Consider the following 21744-nt stretch of genomic DNA (forward strand, 5'->3'; position numbering starts at 1 on the left):
ATGAAGACATCATTATAGGTTAATTAAAAATATACATCATGCTGTCACAGATCAGCCAGGCTCCACCACCAATCCATCACAGCGATCTCAATCACCTGAGTATTAATTCAGAGCACCTGCACCTCATTGGCATCCAATCACCCCAGCACTACTTAAGCACACACCCCACGCCAGTCAATTGTCCGATCTCGTTAATATGAAGTGGACTCTTATTACTCTTTGCCTACTACTTACCTTTTACTAACCTGTTTGTGTACTTTCCTCCAGTTATCTCCATCGCTGTTTCCCTGGATCCCCATCGTCTGCTCCACTCCGTGGATCATCCACTCTCTCCTCCTCCGGCAATCTGGGGTGTGTGCTTCTCAGCATCCACGAGATCCTGGCAAGATACAAGCCACGTCAGTTTATCCTTTCTCCATAACTTCAAGTATTCCAAGACCCCACTTGCCTCTATTGACTCCTTACCCTCTGCTGAATCCAATAAACATCACGTTGTGTTATAATCCTCTGTGTCCAGTCTGCTTCTCTAACACATGCACATATTTATAGAACTCCTCCTCTCTAGAGCTATTTGTCTAGTTAATTTTTTTTTTTAGTTAATTAAGTTTGGTAACACTTTATTTTGATCAGTAAGTAACTTTGCAACTACGTCAACTAGCAGTCATTAGAGTATTAGTAGACTGTCTGCTTAATATCTTCTAACACTTTATTTTGATGGGTCCACAACATACTCACTATGAGAAACTTTGCAAGTATATGTTAACTTATTCTACTAACTCTAAACCTAACCTAACAGTCCACTCTGAGAGTTAGTAGACATGTAGGTGCAAATTAATGAGAATTAGTTGACATGTAGTTACTTATAGTCCACTTTAGATATTCTACTGACTATCGAAATAGTGTAACCACAAATTTACAGTGAATAGCTTTCCTGAGGTAAATATGATGTTTACGTGACATTGGTTACAAGCTGTTCTAGGCTGGTGTCTTTTTGATCGCTGATTGAGCGATTTATATGATATATGGTTCATAGTACTGTACAAGTTGTACTGTATCTTTCAACACCATCGGAATTCATGTTTATTTGCTGCTGTCAAAAGAAAGAGATGATCGGTTTTCTTGCTGCTTAAACAGAGGCACTACAGCGATGTCACGACACAAAAAGAGCGGAGGTTTCATAAAATATACAAAATTTGAAAGCTAAGGCTTTGTTTCATAACAAATCACAAGCTTTATTGCAATTAATATTATTGGATGGTAGGTGTGCTACAAATGTGAAGTTGTGTTCATGCATCAACAAAAAAAACAGCATAGACAAAAGTATGATTGTAAAATTTAAGAATCCATATCAATTAAATCGAGAAATCTAAATTGTCAACATAGCTGTATATAACCGATGTACAATCCAATTAGTTAAAGTGCTCCTGTTATGGATTTTTGAAAATGACCTTTCATGCAGCGTGTAACACAGCTCTAAGTGAATGAAAACATCTTGCAAAGTTTAAAATCTAAAAGAGCACTGTGTATTATCAAAAGAAATAGTCGACTCTGAATCATTGAAACAAGTTGTTTTTAAAATGAATCCCTAGCCGTTTCATGTTGTCAACATGAAACATTAGCATATTGCCCACCCACTTGTTGGTCTTTTTGCAGTGGTCTGAATGAAAATACAAATTCATTCTTTGCCACTAGGTGCTAGTGTGTGCCAGGGCCAGTCGCATTTCCACTGTCACTTCTGGGGCTTGATCGTGATCGTCGGTGCTTATATATATATATTAGTGCTGTCAAAGTTAACGTTAATAACACGTTAACGCAAATTCATTTTAACTGTACTAATTTTATTACATTTACATTTATGCATTTAGCAGACGCTTTTATCCAAAGCGACTTACATTGCATTCAAGTTACAGTTTTTACATTTTATCAGCTCTTGCTTTCCCTGGGAATCGAACCCATGATCTTGGCGTTGCTAGCGCCATGCTCTACTATTTGAGCTACAGGAAACGCGCTATTAACGCAGCACGCATTTTCTGTTTGACCCGTGGCCTAGCCCGTAGTTGGAGAAATGGAGATGCACAGTGTTGCCAACTTAGCGACTTTGCAGACCCCTTTAGCGAATCCCCTCCCCACCAATTCAAAAAAGCGCCTAGTGACAAATATTTAGCGCGCACACACACCCTTTTCTCTCTCTCTCTTTTCAGCGAGCAGAGGACAGGAGAAGTGCTTTCAGTTAAACACAGATATTATGATGCTTCTCTAAATTTACATGCAATTATAGTCGAAATCACAGCACAGCTATTGTCATTATCTTATGTGTATTTGATTTTTATCAGACAACGGCTCGATCATCAGGATTTTTGTGCAGATTAACATCTTGGCAAGGAGAGCTGGTTATGTAGTCTTAATGTCACGTTGGTGTCTTCCAAGAAGGGTAAGGAGACGAAGGAACGAAACTTAAGTATTTTAATGATGAATAATGGTTCAGAAATCACATTACAAGATGACATACATCCTCACAACGACACTACTTAACTTTAAGACACGACAAGGGAGAAAACCAAACTGAATGCTTATAAAGGAAAAAGGAACAAAAGAGCAAACAACATAATCAAACTCAGGTGGGGACAATCAAACGATAATGAACTAATGAGGGCAGGAACTAAACCAAATAAGGGAAACAAGGACTGAGAACAGACAGACATGTAACAGTATCTCCCTCTCCCGGCAGGCGCGTCCCGCGCCGTAACAGTTCCAACCGGGGAGGGGGGGGGGGGCGCCCTGGATGCCGGGGCAGGACGGAGACCAAGACACAGAGGAGGCATCCAGGGCGGATCAGGGAGCTCCGGCGGCCATGGCGGGTCAGGGGACTCCGAGGGCCATGGCGGGTCAGGGGACTCCGAGGGCCATGGCGGGTCAGGAGGCTTGGAAGGCCTAGGCGGGTCAGGAGGCTTGGAAGGCCTAGGCGGGTCAGGAGGCTTGGAAGGCCTAGGCGGGTCAGGGGGCTTGGAAAGCCTAGGCGGGTCAGGGGGCTTGGGCGCCCAAGGAGGATCCAGGGGCTTGGGCACCCAAGACGGAGCAGGAGACACAGGGAATAGCCCCCAAATTTTAAGGCTGAAATTTGGGGCTATCCATATTTTTCTGGACTCTTGGGGACGCTCGGACAGGGCAGAGACAGGGAGGCGCCTTCGTGGCGCAGGCACAGGGGTGCGCTCTGGCAGTGCGGGCTCTGGTTTGCGCTCTTCCAGCGCGGATTCGGGGAGGCGCTCTTGCAGCGTGGAGACAGGGAGGCGCCTTCGTGGCGCAGGCACTGGGTGGCACTCTTGCAGCACGGATTCTAGGGGGCACTCTTGCAGTGCGGAACTGGACAGGACCAGCGGAAGCGAAGATGAGCTAGACGGGACCAGCGGAGGCGAAGGTGAGCTGGACGGGACCAGCGGAGGCGAAGGTGAGCTGGACGGGACCAGCGGAGGCACAGGTGAACTGGAAAGGACCAGCGGGCTTGCCATACTTTTTGGCGGGTTTGCCATACTACTTGGCGGGTTGGCCGCACTCTCTGTCGGCGGGTCGGCCGCACTCTCTCTCGGTGGCGGGTCAGCCGTTCTCTCTCTCTGCGACGGGTTGGCCGCTCTCCCTCTCGGCGGCGGGTTGGCCGCATTCTCTGTCGGCGGGTCGGCCGTGCTTCTTGGCGGGGTTCTCGGCGGGATCGCCGTGCTTCTCGGCGGGGTTCTCGGCGGGATCGCCGTGCTTCGCGGCGGGCTCCCAGGACTGAGGACGATGGCGGTGTTGAGGAGGACTTGGGGGTATTCGGGGTTGGGCAGGTGGTCCGAGCGATTGGCGCGGTATGTGGGGGTTCCGGGCTTTAGGTGAGCTGGAGCGATGCGGCATGCTTCTGCATGGGCTGGACGACTAGATTGACGGGGTTCTACAACTTTGTGAATTTCGAAGTTGGAATCATTTAACAACAGTACCAGATTAAGGAGTTCTTTCAGGGGAAAATCCGAGGAAGATCGCATCGGATAATATCATCGTCCAGCCCCTGCAAAAAGCACGCACCAAGAACGGCGTCGCGACAGCTCAGCTGATGGGCTAGCTCGCAGAATTCCTCCACATACCGCTCCAATATCCGACCAGCCTGCCGTAAAGTCCACAGCCTGGTTTCCGCATTCCGCATTTTCAGTGTAGGTCGTGTCTTCTGTCACGTCGGTGTATTCCAAGAAGGGTAAGGAGACGAAGGAACGAAACTTAAGTATTTTAATGATGAATAATGGTTCAGAAATCACATTACAAGATGACATACATCCTCACAATGACACTACTTAACTTTAAGACACGACAAGGGAGAAAACCAAACTGAATGCTTATAAAGGAAACAGGAACAAAAGAGCAAACAACATAATCAAACTCAGGTGGGGACAATCAAACGATAATGAACTAATGACGGCAGGAACTAAACCAAATAAGGGAAACAAGGACTGAGAACAGACAGACATGTAACACTTAATGGGTCGCGTTTCAGTCACTATTTCATATTCATTCCTTTGTCTGACAACAGAAACAGTAAAATATACATATATAAATATATATATAGTAAGGTAATAATCGCGATTTAAAATTTTAATCGATTGACAGCCCTGAAATATATATATATATATAAATATATATATATATATATATACACACAAATATAACAGACTGTAATCGATACCTACTACACCTAGCATAATACATTTAATAATGTTATGATGACACCTATGATAAAGCTAATGCTATAATTAATGCTTAATGTGCTTTTTGAGAGAAACTCAACTGTTTAACTCTTGGGGAGTTGGAAAATGAGCCTATTTTCAAAAATAGTGGAGTGTTCCTTTAACAAACACAAATTGTGGATTTAATAATACATTAGTAAATGCTGAAATTTACGGAGCCCCGCACATGACATGCAGGAAAAAAAAAATATTAGGCTAAATCGTGTGCACGATTTACTATTTCGTTTCCTCGATTTAAAATTGTGCACACGATTTACTAATTCGTTCCCTCGATTTGCTAAATCGTGCAGACGATTTATGAATTGAGGGAATTAATTAGTAAATTGTGCGCACGATTTAGCAAATCGAGGGAACGAATTAGCAAATCGAGTGCACGAATTAGCAAATCGAGTGCACGATTTAGCAATTCAAGGGAACGAAATAGTAATCGTGTGCACGTTTTAGTAAATTTATTATTTTTTTCTTGCATGTCATGTGCGGGGATCCGTAGAAATTAACTAAGATCAAGAAATGCTGTAGAAGTATTGTTCATACTTAGTTCATGTTTACTAATGTTGTTAACTAATGAACCTTATTGTAAAATGTTACTGAACAAAATGAAAACTAAAAGAATTTCAAATCACATGAGCCAATATTTTATTCACAATAGAACACAGATAACATAAATATTTAAACTGAGAAATTTTACAATTTTTTGCGCAAAATGAGCTAATTTCAAATTTGATGCCTGCTACAGGTCTCAAAATAGTTGGGAGGTTAGGAGTTTCTGGAGTTTTGGTGTTGGAATTTGGTCCCATTCTTGCCTGAAATAGGTTTCCAGCTTCTGAAGAGTTCGTGGTCGTCTTTGATGTATTTTTCGCTTAATGATGCGCTAAACGTTCTCTATAGGTGAAAGATCTGGACTTCAGGCAGGCCAATTCAGCACCTGGACTCTTCTACTATGAAGCCATGCTGTTGTAATAGCTGCAGTATGTGGTTTTTCATTGTCCTGCTGAAATACACAAGGCCTTCCCTGAAATAGACGTCATCTGGAGGGGAGCATATGTTGCTCTAAAATCTTTATATACCTTTCAGCATTCATAGTGCCTTCCAAAACATGCAAGCTGCCCATACCATATGCACTTATGCACCCCCATACCATCAGAGATGCTGGCTTTTGAACTGAATGCTGATAACACGCTGGAAGGTCTCCCTCCTTAGGCCGGAGGACACGGCGTCCGTGATTTCCAACAAGAATGTCAAATTTGGACTCGTCTGACCGTAGAACACTTTTCCACTTTGAAACAGCCCATTTTAAATTAGCCTTGGCCCACAGGACACGACGGCGCTTCTGGACCATGTTCACATATGGCTTCCTTTTTGCATGATAGAGCTTTAGCCTGTTTGCCGACAGTGGTTTCTGGAAGTATTCCTGGGCTCATTTAGTAATGTCAATGACAGAATCATGCCGATGAGTGATGCAGTATCGTCTGAGGGCCCGAAGACCACCGACATCCAACAAAGGTCTTCAGCCTTGTCCCTCATGCACAGAGATTTCTCCAGTTTCTCTGAATCGTTTGATGATGTTATGCACCGTGGATGATGAGATTTGCAAAGCCTTTGCAATTTGATGTTGAGGAATGTTGTTTTTAAAGTATTCCACAATCTTTTTACGCACTGATTTTCACAGATTGGAGAGCCTCTGCACATTTTTACTTCTGAGAGACTCTGCCTCTCTAAGACATCCCTTTTATAGCTAGTTGCTAGATGTTCTCTCAGCTGAATATTTTTAAAATTTCTTGCTTTTTCAGCCCTTTGTTGCCCCCGTGCCAACTTTTTTGAGACCTGTAGCAGGTATAACTTTACTTTGAGCAAGTAAAGTCATAACATAATGATATCTTTTCAAATCATTAGCTAATGATTAATTAAAGCAGACAACTGGAAGTTGAAATGCATGACTTCGACCCATTGTGGTAATTAACACATGAATTTACACTATTACTTAACATAATATGTTATTATGGAAATAATACATGATGACACATTTCACTAATGACAATTTATTGATTAATTAATCTATGAATCATATAGAATGTTCATTTGTTGCTGATGCAGTAATTATTAATAAATGGTTTAGTTCTTCATGAGTTATACATTAATTTATGATTATCTGTGCATTAGTTAAGCATGGATTAATGTATATTAGTGGCACCGTATTGTAGAGTGTTACCAAAAATGCTTTTGCCTATGTCACAATAAGAGGTAAATCCGGTCCTGCCGGTTATCGTAACACTTGTGACGTGCCACGATTATTTTTTTTATTGAAACTTCATTTGCATAAATACACAAACACTCACGTTCTCTCCCCAGTGAACCCAGGCACACTCACACACTCTCCTTAAGGCTGATAACATAATACACGTGCTGCGGCTCTGCGTCAGGTGAGTGTAAATACGGAGCTGATCAGGTACAACTAAGTTCTGCTAATTAGACTGAAATCTTCGTTTTAAGTCATTGATTTTCTTGCTGCATTAAATCTCATATTATGTGTGTCCTGTGATCCTTTTCTGAGTTCATGTCATCTGACAGCTGAGGATTTGCTGTTCCTCAGGGTTTCCAGGTGTAATGGCAGACACGACCGTTCAGATGATCGGAGTTGGAGATCTGAACAACAATGTGTTCAGGATACCGGTGTCCACCAGAATGTCCTTCTCATCGGCTAGACGAGCAGCGACTGTGAGCTTCCACCACATCAACTACAGCGTGAAGATGGAGAGTGGCTTCATGTGCAAGAGGAAGGTCACACAGAAGAACATCCTCATCGAGCTCAAGTGAGTCTTCCACTCTGATGGTGTGGTGTCAAATCTATTGCTGTTTGATCACATTACTTTTGTGTCCCATGGTTTTTCAATAGTAAGGCATTTCATAAATACCATACCATGGTATTTTTAATAAGCACCTTGGGTAACACTTTAGAATACTGTTCCGTCGTTAATGAATAACAACAAATGGCACTATTAACATTGTAGTAACTACTATTAACTAACAAGAAACTCTGATTAACGATTTATTAAATAATAGCGCTAAGTTGAAACTGGTAGTTCACTATTAGCTAACCAATAACTACTATTTTTTTCATATATCCTGAGAACTCCTAAGAACTACTTTATACAGGTTCATAATTACTGTGAATTATGCATAATGAATAATTAATTCTAAAATGAAGATCATGGTAACCCACTAGTAATGACTCAAGTATTACCAAATCCTTCTAAATGAACTACTAATTACATGGATCAGTATTCTAAAGTGAAAATCGTCATAACTTCCTAATATTGACTGACGTCATTGTGAGCTTTTGAGATATACGTAAGGTTTTGGATAGTAATGACTCAAGTGTTACTATACATTCTTCTGAAGGAACTACTGATTATTTGGATCAGTATTCTAAAGTGAAGATCACGGTAACCCACTAGTAATGATTTAAGTGTTACCAAATCTAGCTAAATGAAATACTAACCAGGACCTTACAAAAACCTCAAAAGTTTACAATGACGTCAGTAATTACTACGGAGTTATCACGATCTTCACTTTAGAATACTGATCCAAATAATGACTAATTCCTTTAGAAGGATGTAGTAACACCTGAATAACCACATTCGACTAAGCACTATTACTTACTAATTCATTAATCAGAGTTGCTTGTTAGTTACTAGTAGTTACTTGAGTGCTAATATTGCATTACTCATGTGTTCTTGTGTAGTTATTCATTAATGATGGAACAGTATTCTAAAGTGTTACCGCACCGTGGAGTAGCACATAAATAACATGGCTTATGAATTTCAGCACACTGATACTGTATCAAAGTACTGCTGAATTCTAAAGATGGAAACATAATTCATGTATTTAAAATTTTTTATTTCCATCTCTGTTGCAACAGTTTTGGAAGTGTTTAAAATGACTGTACCCATATGTACAAGTCACTGGGGCTTGGTGAAGAGTTTTTGGCTCAAGGTCTGCATTTAAATTCACACCAGACGTGTTCAGCTGGGTTTCTGCAGACCAGTTAAGTTCTTCCACACTGGCTCAGTCAATCACTTCTTTTTTAACCTTATCATGTTAGAATAGAAAAGGGTCCTGCCCAAACTCTTGCTATAAAATTAGAAGCACACAATTCCCTACAATATCATTATTGCTTTAACATTAAGTTAAGTCGTGACGTATTGTCAAGTATGGTGACCCATACTCAAAATGGTGCTCTGCATTTAACCCATCCAAGTGCACACACACAGCAGTGAGTAGTGAAGACACACACACAGTGAACACACACCCAGAGCAGTGGGCAGCCTTGCTCCAGCATGGTATTGAAGGTGGAGAGAGTGCTGTTCATTCACAATCCCCACCTTCAATTCCTGCCGGCGCAAGAATCGAACCAGCAACCTTCAGGTTACAAGCCCGACTCCCTAACTGTTAGGCCAAGACTACCATTGAGATTTGTATTCATTCAAATGACTGAAGCAGACAAGCCTGTTCATTAGAAGTGGCTGTCCTAATACTTTTGTCCATATAGTGTATTTTACAGTAACATTATGATATAGAATATGGTAATCAAAAAGTACCATGGTATATATGCTGCAAATTCTATTTATTCTGCATTTACATCTGCAAGATGTAATTTTTTGTGTTTGCTCATCTAAGTTGTTTCATATCAGATGTCAAATAGACGTCTACAAAATGCTTTTAAGATGTTTATGATTTCTGTAAAACTTGCATTTTAAAGATCTTTATCAGATGTTTGTTCCTGATAAAGCCATCTTTAACAGACATCTTGCACATGTAATATCTGGGGTGTTATGCAAAACATCAGCTGAGCTCATGAATATTATGTCATGTTACATAAGTCTGTTATGTAAATGCAGCATGTGAGTGCTATGCATAATCAGATGTGAGTTGTTGTTGTTGTATTTCACTGTGGTCAAACAAAACAAAATACAATTTTCTTCCATAACGAAACTGCATTTCAATTGAGGCTCGTCCAATCAGCGATGTGTGTTTGGTTTTATCTCGTTTTATGTGATTATATGATAATGATGATAATGTGGTGATGCTAATTATGAAGTAATTCTGTATTATTTTCTCTAGTGGTGTCATTAGGCCAGGACTGAATGCCATATTAGGACCAACTGGGAGCGGGAAATCATCGTAAGAGCTGACTGTCTGTCTTTATCTGTCTGTCCATCAGTGTCTTGGTTTTTGTAGAATAACCAGTAGGCGTGTGACAAGATCTCATGCCATAAAATCTTGCAATATAAAAAAGTTATGAGATTTCTCATTGTAGTTGTTACAACCTCTTAGCTCTTGTCTCTGTTTGCACTTTGAATATTGAGAGAGTATTGATTATACTTTTATCTGACGATATGCGCAGAGATGCAGGTTTTTTTTTTTTTTTGCTGTTGAATGAAGGCATCTCTAGACACGCAAAAAACTATTTTAACCCAGAAAACAACAAAAAACTGATCACAGTTTAATAAAAACATTGCAAGCTACTAATTATTTTATTTCCACGGTTATTCAAACAGCGAGTAAATTATAGAGCAAGCGAGTAAAGAACATTTACAATCACATTATCACTGACTGTCGTGAGTTTAAGCACTCTCAAAAAAAACCCCCAAAAAACGTTATAATCAATGAAGCCGTCTACACTGTCAAATGAAACTTGTACTTGCATCTTACATATATTTCAGTAATAAGCGGTTGTGTTCTGACATGAAAGTTGTGTGTTTTTTAAATCAAATGTAAATTCATGTCCCAGTCACATTTTCTTGGTAAAATAAACAGTACTTACACTTTCAGAAACAGAAAATAATCAAAAACAATTCTATTTTGTATTTTTGCATTAACAATGTAATCAATATTATTTATTAAAGGCAAAAACTAATCTCATCAAGTTAGTGTTTTTAAACATTTTACATTTATTCCAAATTGATAACTCAAGGCAGTAACAATTTAAACACTATTTTTGAACATATGTTCATCTATTCTTGAATTTTTCGGAACATCGATCATCAAAGCTCAGTAAATATTGGTCACAGATGGAGATTTACTTTAAATTTCAATTAAATTTGCTAATTGCTAATTGGCATGTTCTATTATTTTTTATTTTTTTATTTTTTATTATCTCTTACAGTACTTTTAATTGCTGCTGGACAATAATTTGTATTCTATTATAATTTTCCTATATATTCCTATATATTTCCTAAATTTTATGAACGATTTATAGCTATACAAAGTACAAACACTCTTTTTGCTATGTTTATCACAAAATAACGCGATCTACAAATGTACAGGACACAATTGACAAATGAATGCGAGGCAAAGTTATGCTTGTTACGTAAAAAATATATTTGTGAATATGTTTTTTATTTGCAAATCTCATTTTATTTCACTGAAAAGAGACTCGAAAGAATGATTAAATCATGAATGATTGGCATCGCAGGTTCATTTGGCAGAAATACGGAACTCAAAGAGATAACCGCTGATATATTCGCTGGGAAAATGTTTCTCAGGTCACTCAGAGTTTTCATGGTACACTCAGTACCATCAGGCATCACTGACTGCAAAATGTTACAAAATGCACCTGCAAACTATTTTTCCAGTCATGTATTTCATCATTTCTTGAAAATACTTTGTAAAAATCTTATTTCATCTTGTTCTTGTGATCCCAATCTCATGTCTTGTGAATCAAGTGTCTTATCACACTCCTAGTAACCAGTGTTAAAGAGCAACTTAACGTAGTTCAAATGTTTTCAAAACAGAGCAGCTTTTTCAGCAACAAAAAAGTTACATTATAATGTGACAAAACACAAAACTGTTTTTAAAAAACTATTTATTAAAAAGAAATATATATATGTGTGTGTGTGTGTGTGTGTGTATATATAACACTTTATTTCGATAGTCCACTTTAGACATTATACTAACAGTAAGTAACTTTGCAACTACATGTCAACTAACAGTCAGTAGAGTATTAGTAGATTGCCTGTTTAATATCTTCTAACACTTTATTTTGATGGGTCCACAACATACTGAGTATGAGAAACTTTGCAACTACGTATATGTCAATTCATCCTACTAACCCTAAACCTACCCTACTGAGAGTTAGTAGACATGTAGTTGCAAATTAATGAGAATTAGTTGACATGTAGTTACAAAGTTACTTATAGTTAGTAGAATGTCTAAAGTGGAATATCGATATAAAGTGTAAACTATATATATATAATACATATAATTTTTGAAATAAGTCTCTTCTCCTCACCAAGGCTGCATTTATTTAATAGAAAATGCAGTAAAAACAGTAATATCATGAAATATTATTGCAATTTAAAAGAACTGTTTTCTTTTTGAATATGTAAGAAAAAATGATGAGGACTTTGAAGATATTGTTGAAGATGTTTATTGCAGCATAACAGTGACAAAGTACATGTTGTACCTTGGGTTCAGCGGAGTTGGAATGAACCCAGAACATCCTAAGTTCAAACCGTTTATACAGTTACAGTTTACTACCCTTCATGTAAATGAAGTTGCTCCTGTCGTAACAGCTGTAGTCTGTATGTTAATTAAGTTCTGACATTTCTTTGTCTGAGATAGTTCTCATTCTACAATTGGTCACCATTTGCTCAGAATGTGATCATCCCAAATGGTCTACAAACAACATAACTGTTCACTTTCTTCTTCTCTATAATAATTAAGCCATCTTTGGGAAATGAACATGATCAAACATATACTGTGGAGTGGAATCTGGGTCGGGGCAGACTATAGATTCTTTCAAATATGTGTTAAAATGTAATTTATTTCTGTGATCAAAGCTAATTTTTCAGCATCATTACTCGTGTCACATGATCCTTCAGAAACACAGTGATTGGCTGATAGTCTCTCTCAGAGATTTATTCATAGAAATATTGCAGAGTGCGATATTATGTTGCCACATTCAAATCAAGATTTTAAAATGCAGGATAAGAGTCGCTAATTAAATTATAAAGTATATGTTCAGCTAATTGTCAGCCTCTTACATGTGTGCTTCTCGTAAACAATTAGTGAATATGCATATAAAAAGCCTTTTAATTAACAGAGTAGAATAATCATGGCTGATAGTAAGACATGCAAACGTAAAAGAAAACCAAACTGGACTCAAGAACAGCTGTTACTTCTTGCCCAAATGATTAATGAAAACAAGGATATAATCAAAGGAAAATTTGGAGTTGGGATAACCTCCAAAACCAAAGGTGATACCTTTAAAAGCTCATTATCATCAAATGTTTCTAAAATGTTTACGTTCAGAGGCAGATTGCCGGCAACAGCTATTGTAGGATAGTTTGTGGCTTGGTCTTAGAGTGACTTAGGACTTCACTACTCATAACGTTTCACAGATTTAGGAGCTAGTTTTAGTGCTAAAACGCTTTGTGAAATACTCTTAGAGCAAAACTTTAGGAGTCCTAAATTTAGGCCCATTATTTTAAAGATTTTCTTCTAAATCGGCAAGTTATGAGCTACTTTTAGCCTTCAGATGTTTTGTGAATAAGGGCCCTGATTTGTTGCTGAAGAAACACTGCTGATTATTATCAATGTTGAAAACAGAAACAGTTCTGTTTCATATTTTTGTGGAAACCGAGAAACATTTTATTTTTCAAGATTCTTTGATGAATGGGAAGTTTAAAATAACAGCATTTGTTTGAAATAGAAATCTTTTGTGACTTTATAAATGTTTTTGCTGTCACTTTTGATCAATTTAATGCAAGAATAAAGTATTAATTTCTTATGTATATTTAATATATATTTAATATATTTGTATATTTAATATACATATTAACAAATGTTTGTGTTTTACTGAAGGTTTCTGGATGTTCTGGCCGCTCGTAAGGATGCTGCTGGTCTTTCTGGAGAAGTTCTTATAGACGGAGCTCCACAACCTCCAAACTTCAAATGTCTGTCTGGATACGTAGTGCAGGTATAAACCACACAAACACTCATTTACTACATTTCCTTTCTTCTGATCATTTAGTGAAGTAGCAGCTCTTTCTCCTTACGTCTGGAGCACAAACGTTGAATTTACACATTAGACATAGACTCTCAAAACTGAATTCAGCAGTTAAAACTTGTTATTCTGTAGAATTCATATCATGACTAAAGGGAATTGTGGGATCACTGACTAAGTTTAGAAGAGCTGGACCGAAACCATTCAGCAGTTTCATTTGTTTTCTTTCCATAAATACTACTGCTTTATTTTTCGGTAACACTTTAGAATAATGGTCCGTTGTTAACAAGTATGCATGCAGGAAGTAATAGGTAGTACTACATTAACACTTAACTTTTAACTATTAGAGAAGCAAGATCATCTAAGCAATAAGTAGTAGCAAATTTAGGAGAGAGGTAGTTCCTCGTTTGGTAAGAGTAGTACTAGTCACAATTTTAAAATGTAGCCGACTTATTTGGGGGATATCATATTCATAAATTAGTTTCCACAAAGAACCCAATTGTTCACTTTTAAGATGTTACTGTTATTAGTAATGAATTGGTTATTCTTTATTAATTGGTCATAGTTTGCAAGTAGTTCTCAATGAGGTTATTTTTATTTAATAATTATCACATATCTAATAAGGAACTACTTTTGTCCTAAAATTGTTACTACTTACTGCTTAGTTAATCTTGCTTCTCTAATAGTTAATAGTAATAAGTTAAGTGTAAATGTAGTACTACCTATTACTTCCTGCATAACAACGGACCATTATTCTAAAGTGTAACCGATTTTTCTTTAGGAGTTTGAATTCCTCCAGTGATAGTGTAATCTCATCTCAATTCACACCAGCATGTCATGAGACACCTTGTGTCAATTAAACCTTTGTGTTTAAAAAATGCTCTGTCATGGTTTAAACATGAAAAATGCTGATAATCAGGTTTTGTGTTTAAAACTAGGACTGTCTTCATATCAGATTTTCACTACATGTCTATCATGACCACAAAAATTCATGATAACGATCAGGAGTGGAAAGAGTACTGAAAAAAAGAAAAATATATTCAAGTAAAACTACTATTACTTTCTAATAATTTAATTAATAATTAATAATTTATTATTAATAAATTAATAATAAATTAACTTTCTATTTTTAAAATAGCAGGGAAAGACTGTTACAGAGATGAAAAGGTGAAAAGGGCATTTTTAGTACACTACAATAGAATAGAGTTTCATTGCTTTCAATGACCTTATCTAAATTAATTTAACTGTTATATCATTACCCTTTGATGTGATATGTGATTATGCATGTATGTCACTACATACATGTTTTTTCTTATCTCTTACTTGTAATTGGCTAAAAAAAATTATATGCTGCTAGAAAATAACCAAGAATTTGTATTCTGCCCCCAACATTTTCCAAATGACAATTTTATGATTAGTTTGTATACTATAAACATTTGTTTTCTATTTTATCACAGAATAAGGCAGAAAATAAAATTTATAGTTTTCATAGGCTACTGCAATAAATTATATGTCAGTTAGCACTGCTTCATTCATATACTTTATTTATTTATTACCTGGGAATGACTTGGAAAAACACACATAAACCATTTCACGAGTTCACTTACATATAATAAATAGAGTAAAGTTTATGTGTATGGACTACTTGCACAACTACTTTTTTCTTTTTTTTTTGTACTAAACAAATTTCATACCTGTTGAATGTACAGTTTTAAATGAATTTGTCTGATAAACACCTGTCAAGCCCCTGGACTGTTTTGTTGTGTTTTTGCTCCCCATGTGTTCCCTGTGACCCAGTTTTTCCCCTGTCTTGATTATTAATTGATTCCAGGTGTGTCCCCTTAGTTCCTTGATTGTCCTGTCTTTAAAAGCCCCAGTCCTTTCAGTTAGTGTTTGTCGGTCTTTAAGTGTCTACCCTGCCTGTGATCTGTGTTCCTATTTGAATATTAAACTCCTCTGTTGTGAATTCCTCGTCTCCTCGTTCCTGTTTCCCGTGCTCCCCGTGAGCTGTGACAGAAAGACCGACCAAAACAGTAACCTCCGTATTTTTCCCTCCGTTTTGTTTCCTTGATTTTACCCAGTGTTTTTTGTTTCTGTTGTGCCCCATGTATCCCCTTGTCCGGCCCGAATTCCTCCTCCTCCTCCTGCTGGAGCAGGGGGACAGATCTCTCGAGGACCACACAAGACTGTTCCTGTGTTTAGCTAACTCCACCAGCTACCCGGATGGCGCGCTCTGCTCTTTCTATCACGCAAGCTTGAACACCGCGTGCAGAGCGTTGTCGTCCGAGGATGGTCCTCGGGAGGATTTCGCCGCCTTCGTGGAGTGGACTCTGGTGAGAAACGGATCGCCCCTCACCGTCTCCATTGAGGATGATCTCGCCAGATCCACTCCAGACCCAGAGCCCAGCCCAACAACTCCCAGCGGTGCGGAGTATCAGCCCGAGCCCACCGATGACAGAGAGCCATTTCCCGCCGCGATCTGCGAGCCAGCGCGAAGCCAAGCGACTGAGTGGACGATCGTCCCGGAAGTTGAGCCCAACCCGTCAGATCAGGTGCGAGAGCCGGCCACCCTCCCACCCGCTCCTGCCTCCTCCACCTCTGTCGTCTGGCAGCCCCTCTGCTCGCCCTCAGCCCACCATCAATGCGGTGCGAGACCCACGGTACTGCCATCCTCCAGTGTTGCCGGGGCTGGAGTATCCCTCACCTCCGCCTCCAGCCTCCTCGGCCCAGACTCCGCCTCAGCCCGTTGACCCAGCAGCTCCACCTCGGCTCCTAGCTCCTTCGTCTCCACCGTCACCCGTTGATCCTCCAGCTCCACCGGGCTCCCTCGTCCCTCCGGCTCCGCCTTGGTCGGGCGTCGACCCGCCATCGCCTCAGGACTCCTCTCCTCCGGCTGCACCTCGTCGCTCCGTCCCACCGGCTCAGTTGGGCTCCTTCCTCCCGCCAGCTCCACCTTGGTCCTCAGTCGCTCCGGCTTAGCCGCGGATCTCCGGAGCTCCGCCTTCGCCTCGGTCGCCAGAGCACTTGGCTCCACCTTGGCTCCCCGGATCCTCGGCATCCCCCTGGCTCGTCAGCTCTCTGTCTCCGCCTCGGGCTCCTCCACCACCTGCTCCGCCGCCGTTGGTCAGCCCCCTGGAGTCGGAGGCCATTCCTCCTCCATAGCTCCTCCCTCCGTGGGCTATCATCATGGCTGTGGCCTGGGTCCTGCCAGGCTCCTCCTGCTCCGGGTCCCTCCTGTCTCCTCCCTGGCTCCTCCCTCCTTAGTCGCCTAAGTGCTAAGACGCATGTTTTTATCATATTGATTGCATGATCAATGTCCTACTATTGGGAGAGAATTCGTCGAGAGGAATTGAGGTGTTTATGCTTGAAAACAGGGAGTTATGTGGAGCTGACAGATCGATTAAAAGGCGTTTCTTACCTAGTATTTTCCTAGTAGCCACTTCACTGGGCTAATGCAAAACTGAGAAGGCGGGGCATCGAAAGGGCTGATCATGAACCCTCGTTTAATTCATGCCGCCTATGGGGAAAAAAACTGAACAGATTATTTCTGTGAAATGACTGAATGTAATGAAAAACTTTTGATGTCCACATTCAAGGATTTACAATTGCTGTAGCATTTCTGTTGTAAAGAAATGGCCAACTATTAAAGATTAAGTGTACATTTAAATTGAATGTGGTTTAGAATTGCTTATTGCTTTAGAATTGTGGTTTAGCCAAATGAGAATCAAATTGCACAGTGACGTGTAAAAACGATCGCCGGGCCGTTGGTGCCCTCTGTAGGCTTTTGATATAATGCGTAATGTACATTATTTTGTTTAACAGAACCATATTGTTACTTGCTTTTGGTACTTTATTTGAACCAATTATTATGGCCTCATTGCTATTATATACAGTATCTCACAGAAGTGAGTACACCCTTCACATTTTTGTAAATATTTTATTATATCTTTTCATGTGACAACACTGAAGAAATGACACTTTGCTACAATGTAAAGCTATTGAGTGTACAGCTTGTATAACAGTGTAAATCTGCTGTCCCCTCAAAATAGCTCAACACACAGCCATTAATGTCTAAACCACTGGCCACAAAAGTGAGTACACCCCTAATTGAAAATGTCCAAATTGGGCCCAAAGTGTCAATATTTTGTGTGGCCACCATTATTTTCCAGGACTGCCTTAACCCTCTTGGGCATGGAGTTCACCAGAGCTTCACAGGTTGCCATTGGAGTCCTCTTCCACTCTTCCATGACGACATCATGGAGCTGGTGGATGTTAGAGACCTTGCGCTCCTCCACCTTCCGTTTGAGGATGCCCCACAGATGCTCATGCTTGGCCAGTCCATCACCTTTACCCTCAGCTTCTTTAGCAAGGCAGTGGTCGTCTTGTTTGGGGTCGTTATCATGTTGGAATACTGCCCTGCGGCCCAGTCTCCGAAGGGAGGGGATCATGCTCTGCTTCAGTATGTCACAGTACATGTTGGCATTCATGGTTCCCTCAATGAACTGTAGCTCCCCAGTGCCGGCAGCACTCATGCAGCCCCAAACCTGTAGGCAAGACACACTTGTGTTTGTACTCCTCACCTTGTTGCCGCCACACACGCTTGACACCATCTGAACCAAATAAGTTTATCTTGCTCTCATCAGACCACAGGACATGGTTCCAGTAATCTATGTCCTTAGTCTGCTTGTCTTCAGAAAACTGTTTGTGGGCTTTCTTGTGCATCATTTTTAGAAGAGGCTTCCTTCTGGACAGCCATTCAGACCAATTTGATGCAGTGTGCGGTGTATGGTCTGAGCACTGACAGGCTGACCCCCCACCCCTTCAACCTCTGCAGCAATGCTGGCAGCACTCATACGTCTATTTCCCAAACACAACCTCTAGATATGACGCTGAGCATGTGCACTCAACTTCTTTGGTCGACCATGGCGAGGCCTGTTCTGAGTGGAACCTGTCCTGTTAAACCACTGTATGGTCTTGGCCACCATGCTGCAGCTCAGTTTCAGGATCTTGGCAATCTTCTTATAGCCTACGCCATCTTTATGTAGAGCAACAATTCTTTTTTTCAGATCCTCAGAGAGTTCTTTGCCATGAGATGCCATGTTGAACTTCCAGCGCCCAGTATGAGAGAGTGAGAGCGATAACACCAAATTTAACACACCTGCTCCCCATTCACACCTGAGACCTTGTAACACTAACGAGTCACATGACACCGGGGAGAGAAATTGGCTAATTGGGCCCAATTTGGACATTTTCACTTAGGGATATACTCACTTTTGTGGCCAGCGTATTAGACATTAATGGCTGTGTGTTGAGTTATTTTGAGGGGACAGAAAATTTATACTGTTATACAAGCTGTACACTCACTACTTTACATTGTAGCAAAGTGTCATTTCTTCAGTGTTGTCACATGAAAAGACATAATAAAATATTTACAAAAATGTGAGGGGTGTACTCACTTCTGTGAGATACTGTATGTATTTTAGGTCATTGTAAAGGCTATTGTTTGATTAGGCCTATATTTATTACCATAAAAATAAATTACAATTAACAATCAACCGATAACTCTGTTACCAGATTTATCGTTAGTCAAGTCAAGTCACCTTTATTTATATAGCGCTTTTACAATGCAGATTGTGTCAAAGCACTTAACAGTATCAAATTGGAGGATAGAGTGTCAGTAATGTATAATGATAAGATTAAACACTCAATTTTCAGTTAAAGGCATTTCATTATTGAATTCAGAGATGTCATTGTCTAGCTCAGTTTAGTTTAAATAGTAGCTGTGCAATCAAATCGGCAATAATCGCTAGAAATTAAGTGTCCCCAACTGAGCAAGCCAGAGGCGACAGCGGCAAGGAACCAAAACTCCTCTGTGACAGAATGGAGAAAAACCTTGGGAGAAACCAGGCTCAGTCGGGGCCAGTTCTCCTCTGACCAGACGAAACCCGCAGTTCAAAAGTTTCTATTTCTATTTTAATTTTGTTGCAATTTCTAACAATAGTAGTATTATGTAGTTAGGTATTTTATTATATTTTAGTTATTTTGTTATTTTTGGTTGATATATCTAGGGATATATCTCTGGGGTCATCTGGGTGTCCTGGTCTCCGCTGGCGATCAGGGCTGTAGACATCATCTCTTGGTGCTGATCCACCATCTGATCGGATACGGACTGAGAAACAGACTAGGAAAGAAACAAACAAATATTAGCGTAGATGCCATTCAACTGACGATGTAACGAGTACATCGTGTGTTATGGGGAGTGTTCCCGGTTCCGGTTGATCTAATTAATGCAGCCTAACAATCCTTTAACGGATTTGAATAATAGAAGCGTATTAATGCGTTATGTGTAAGCCAGGCTAAAAAGATGGGTCTTTAATCTAGATTTAAACTGACAGAGTGTGTCTGCCTCCCGAACAGTGTTAGGTAGACTGTTCCAGAGTTTGGGTGCTAAATAGGAATAGGATCTGCCGCCCGCAGTCGATTTTGATATTCTAGGTATTATCAAGCGGCCAGAGTTTTGAGAACGCAGCGGACGTGGAGGACTATAATGCGATAAGAGCTCGCTCAAGTACTGAGGAGCTAAACCATTCAGGGCTTTATAAGTAATTAACAAGATTTTAAAATCTATCCGATGCTTGATAGGGAGCCAGTGCAGTGTTGACAGAACCGGGCTAATATGGTCATATTTCCTGGTTCTAGTAAGGACTCTAGCTGCTGCATTTTGGACTAACTGTAGTTTGTTGATCAAGCGTGCAGAACAACCACCTAATAAAGCATTACAATAGTCTAGCCTTGAGGTCATAAACGCATGAATTAACATTTCTGCATTTGACGTTGAGAGCATTGGTCGCAATTTAGATATGCTTTTGAGATGAAAAATGCAGTTTTACAGATGCTAGAAACATGGCTTTCAAATGACAGATTGCTATCGAACAGCACACCTAGGTTCCTGACTGATGAAGAAGAATTGACAGAGCAGCCGTCAAGTGTTAGATAATATTCTAGGTTATTACATGTGGGGTTTTAGGTCCGATAATTAACACCTCTGTTTTTCAGAATTTAGCAGTAAAAATTATTTGTCATCCAGTTTTTTATATCGACTATGCATTCCGTTAGTTTCTCAATTTGGTGTGTTTCACCGGGCCGCGAAGAAATATAGAGCTGAGTATCATCAGCATAACAGTGAAAGCTAACACCATGTCTCCTAATAATATCTCCCAAGGGTAACATATAAAGCGTGAAAAGTAACGGCCCTAGTACTGAGCCTTGAGGTACTCCATACTGCACTTGTGATCGATATGATACCTCTTCATTCACTGCTACGAACTGATGGCGGTCAGATAAGTACGATTTGAACCATGCTAAGGCACTTCCACTAATGCCAACAAAGTTTTCTAGTCTATTCAAAAGAATGTTGTGGTTGATAGTGTCGAACGCAGCGCTAAGATCCAGTAGAACTAATAAAGAGATACAACCACGATCAGATGATAGAAGCAGGTCATTTGTAACTCTAATGAGAGCAGTCTCAGTACTATGATACGATCTAAATCCTGACTGGAATTCCTCACAGATATCATTTTTCTCTAGGAAGGAATATAATTGTGAGGATACTACCTTTCTAGTATCTTTGACAGAAAAGGGAGATTTGAGATCGGTCTGTAATTAACTAGATCTTTGGGGTCAAGTTGTGGTTTTTTAATGAGAGGCTTAATAACAGCCAATTTGAAGGTTTTGGGGACATATCCTAATGACAACGATGAATTAATAATAGCCAAAAGAGGATCTAAGACTTCTGGAAGCAGCTCTTTTAGAAGTTTAGATGGAATCGGGTCTAACATACATGTTGTTGGTTTAGATGATTTAACAAGTTTATACAATTCTTCCTCTCCCACAGTAGAGAATGAATGAAATTGTTCCTCAGGGGATCTATAGTGCGCTATCTGATGCGATACTGTAGCTGACGGCTGCAAG

At 39.9% G+C, this 21744-nt stretch overlaps 1 protein-coding gene across 2 annotated transcripts in view; it reads left to right on the top strand.

Annotated features, from left to right (window-relative positions):
* Nucleotides 1–7123: 7123 nt before the first annotated feature.
* Nucleotides 7124–21744, top strand: part of LOC131532029 (broad substrate specificity ATP-binding cassette transporter ABCG2-like) — a 45129-nt gene continuing 30508 nt past the window's right edge. Inside the window, exons 1-4 of one of the 2 annotated variants that reach the window (XM_058763323.1) lie at nucleotides 7124–7186; nucleotides 7357–7576; nucleotides 9888–9947; nucleotides 13632–13746. In XM_058763323.1, coding sequence (XP_058619306.1) covers nucleotides 7371–7576; nucleotides 9888–9947; nucleotides 13632–13746 — 381 coding nt within the window. In that variant the 5' untranslated portion in view covers nucleotides 7124–7186; nucleotides 7357–7370. Of the gene's footprint in view, nucleotides 7577–9887; nucleotides 9948–13631; nucleotides 13747–21744 lie in introns of both variants that reach the window. The other variant, XM_058763324.1, reaches the window with a different exon arrangement.

The sequence above is a fragment of the Onychostoma macrolepis genome, chromosome 23 (genome assembly GCF_012432095.1).
Source record: "Onychostoma macrolepis isolate SWU-2019 chromosome 23, ASM1243209v1, whole genome shotgun sequence".
NCBI lineage: Eukaryota > Metazoa > Chordata > Actinopteri > Cypriniformes > Cyprinidae > Onychostoma > Onychostoma macrolepis.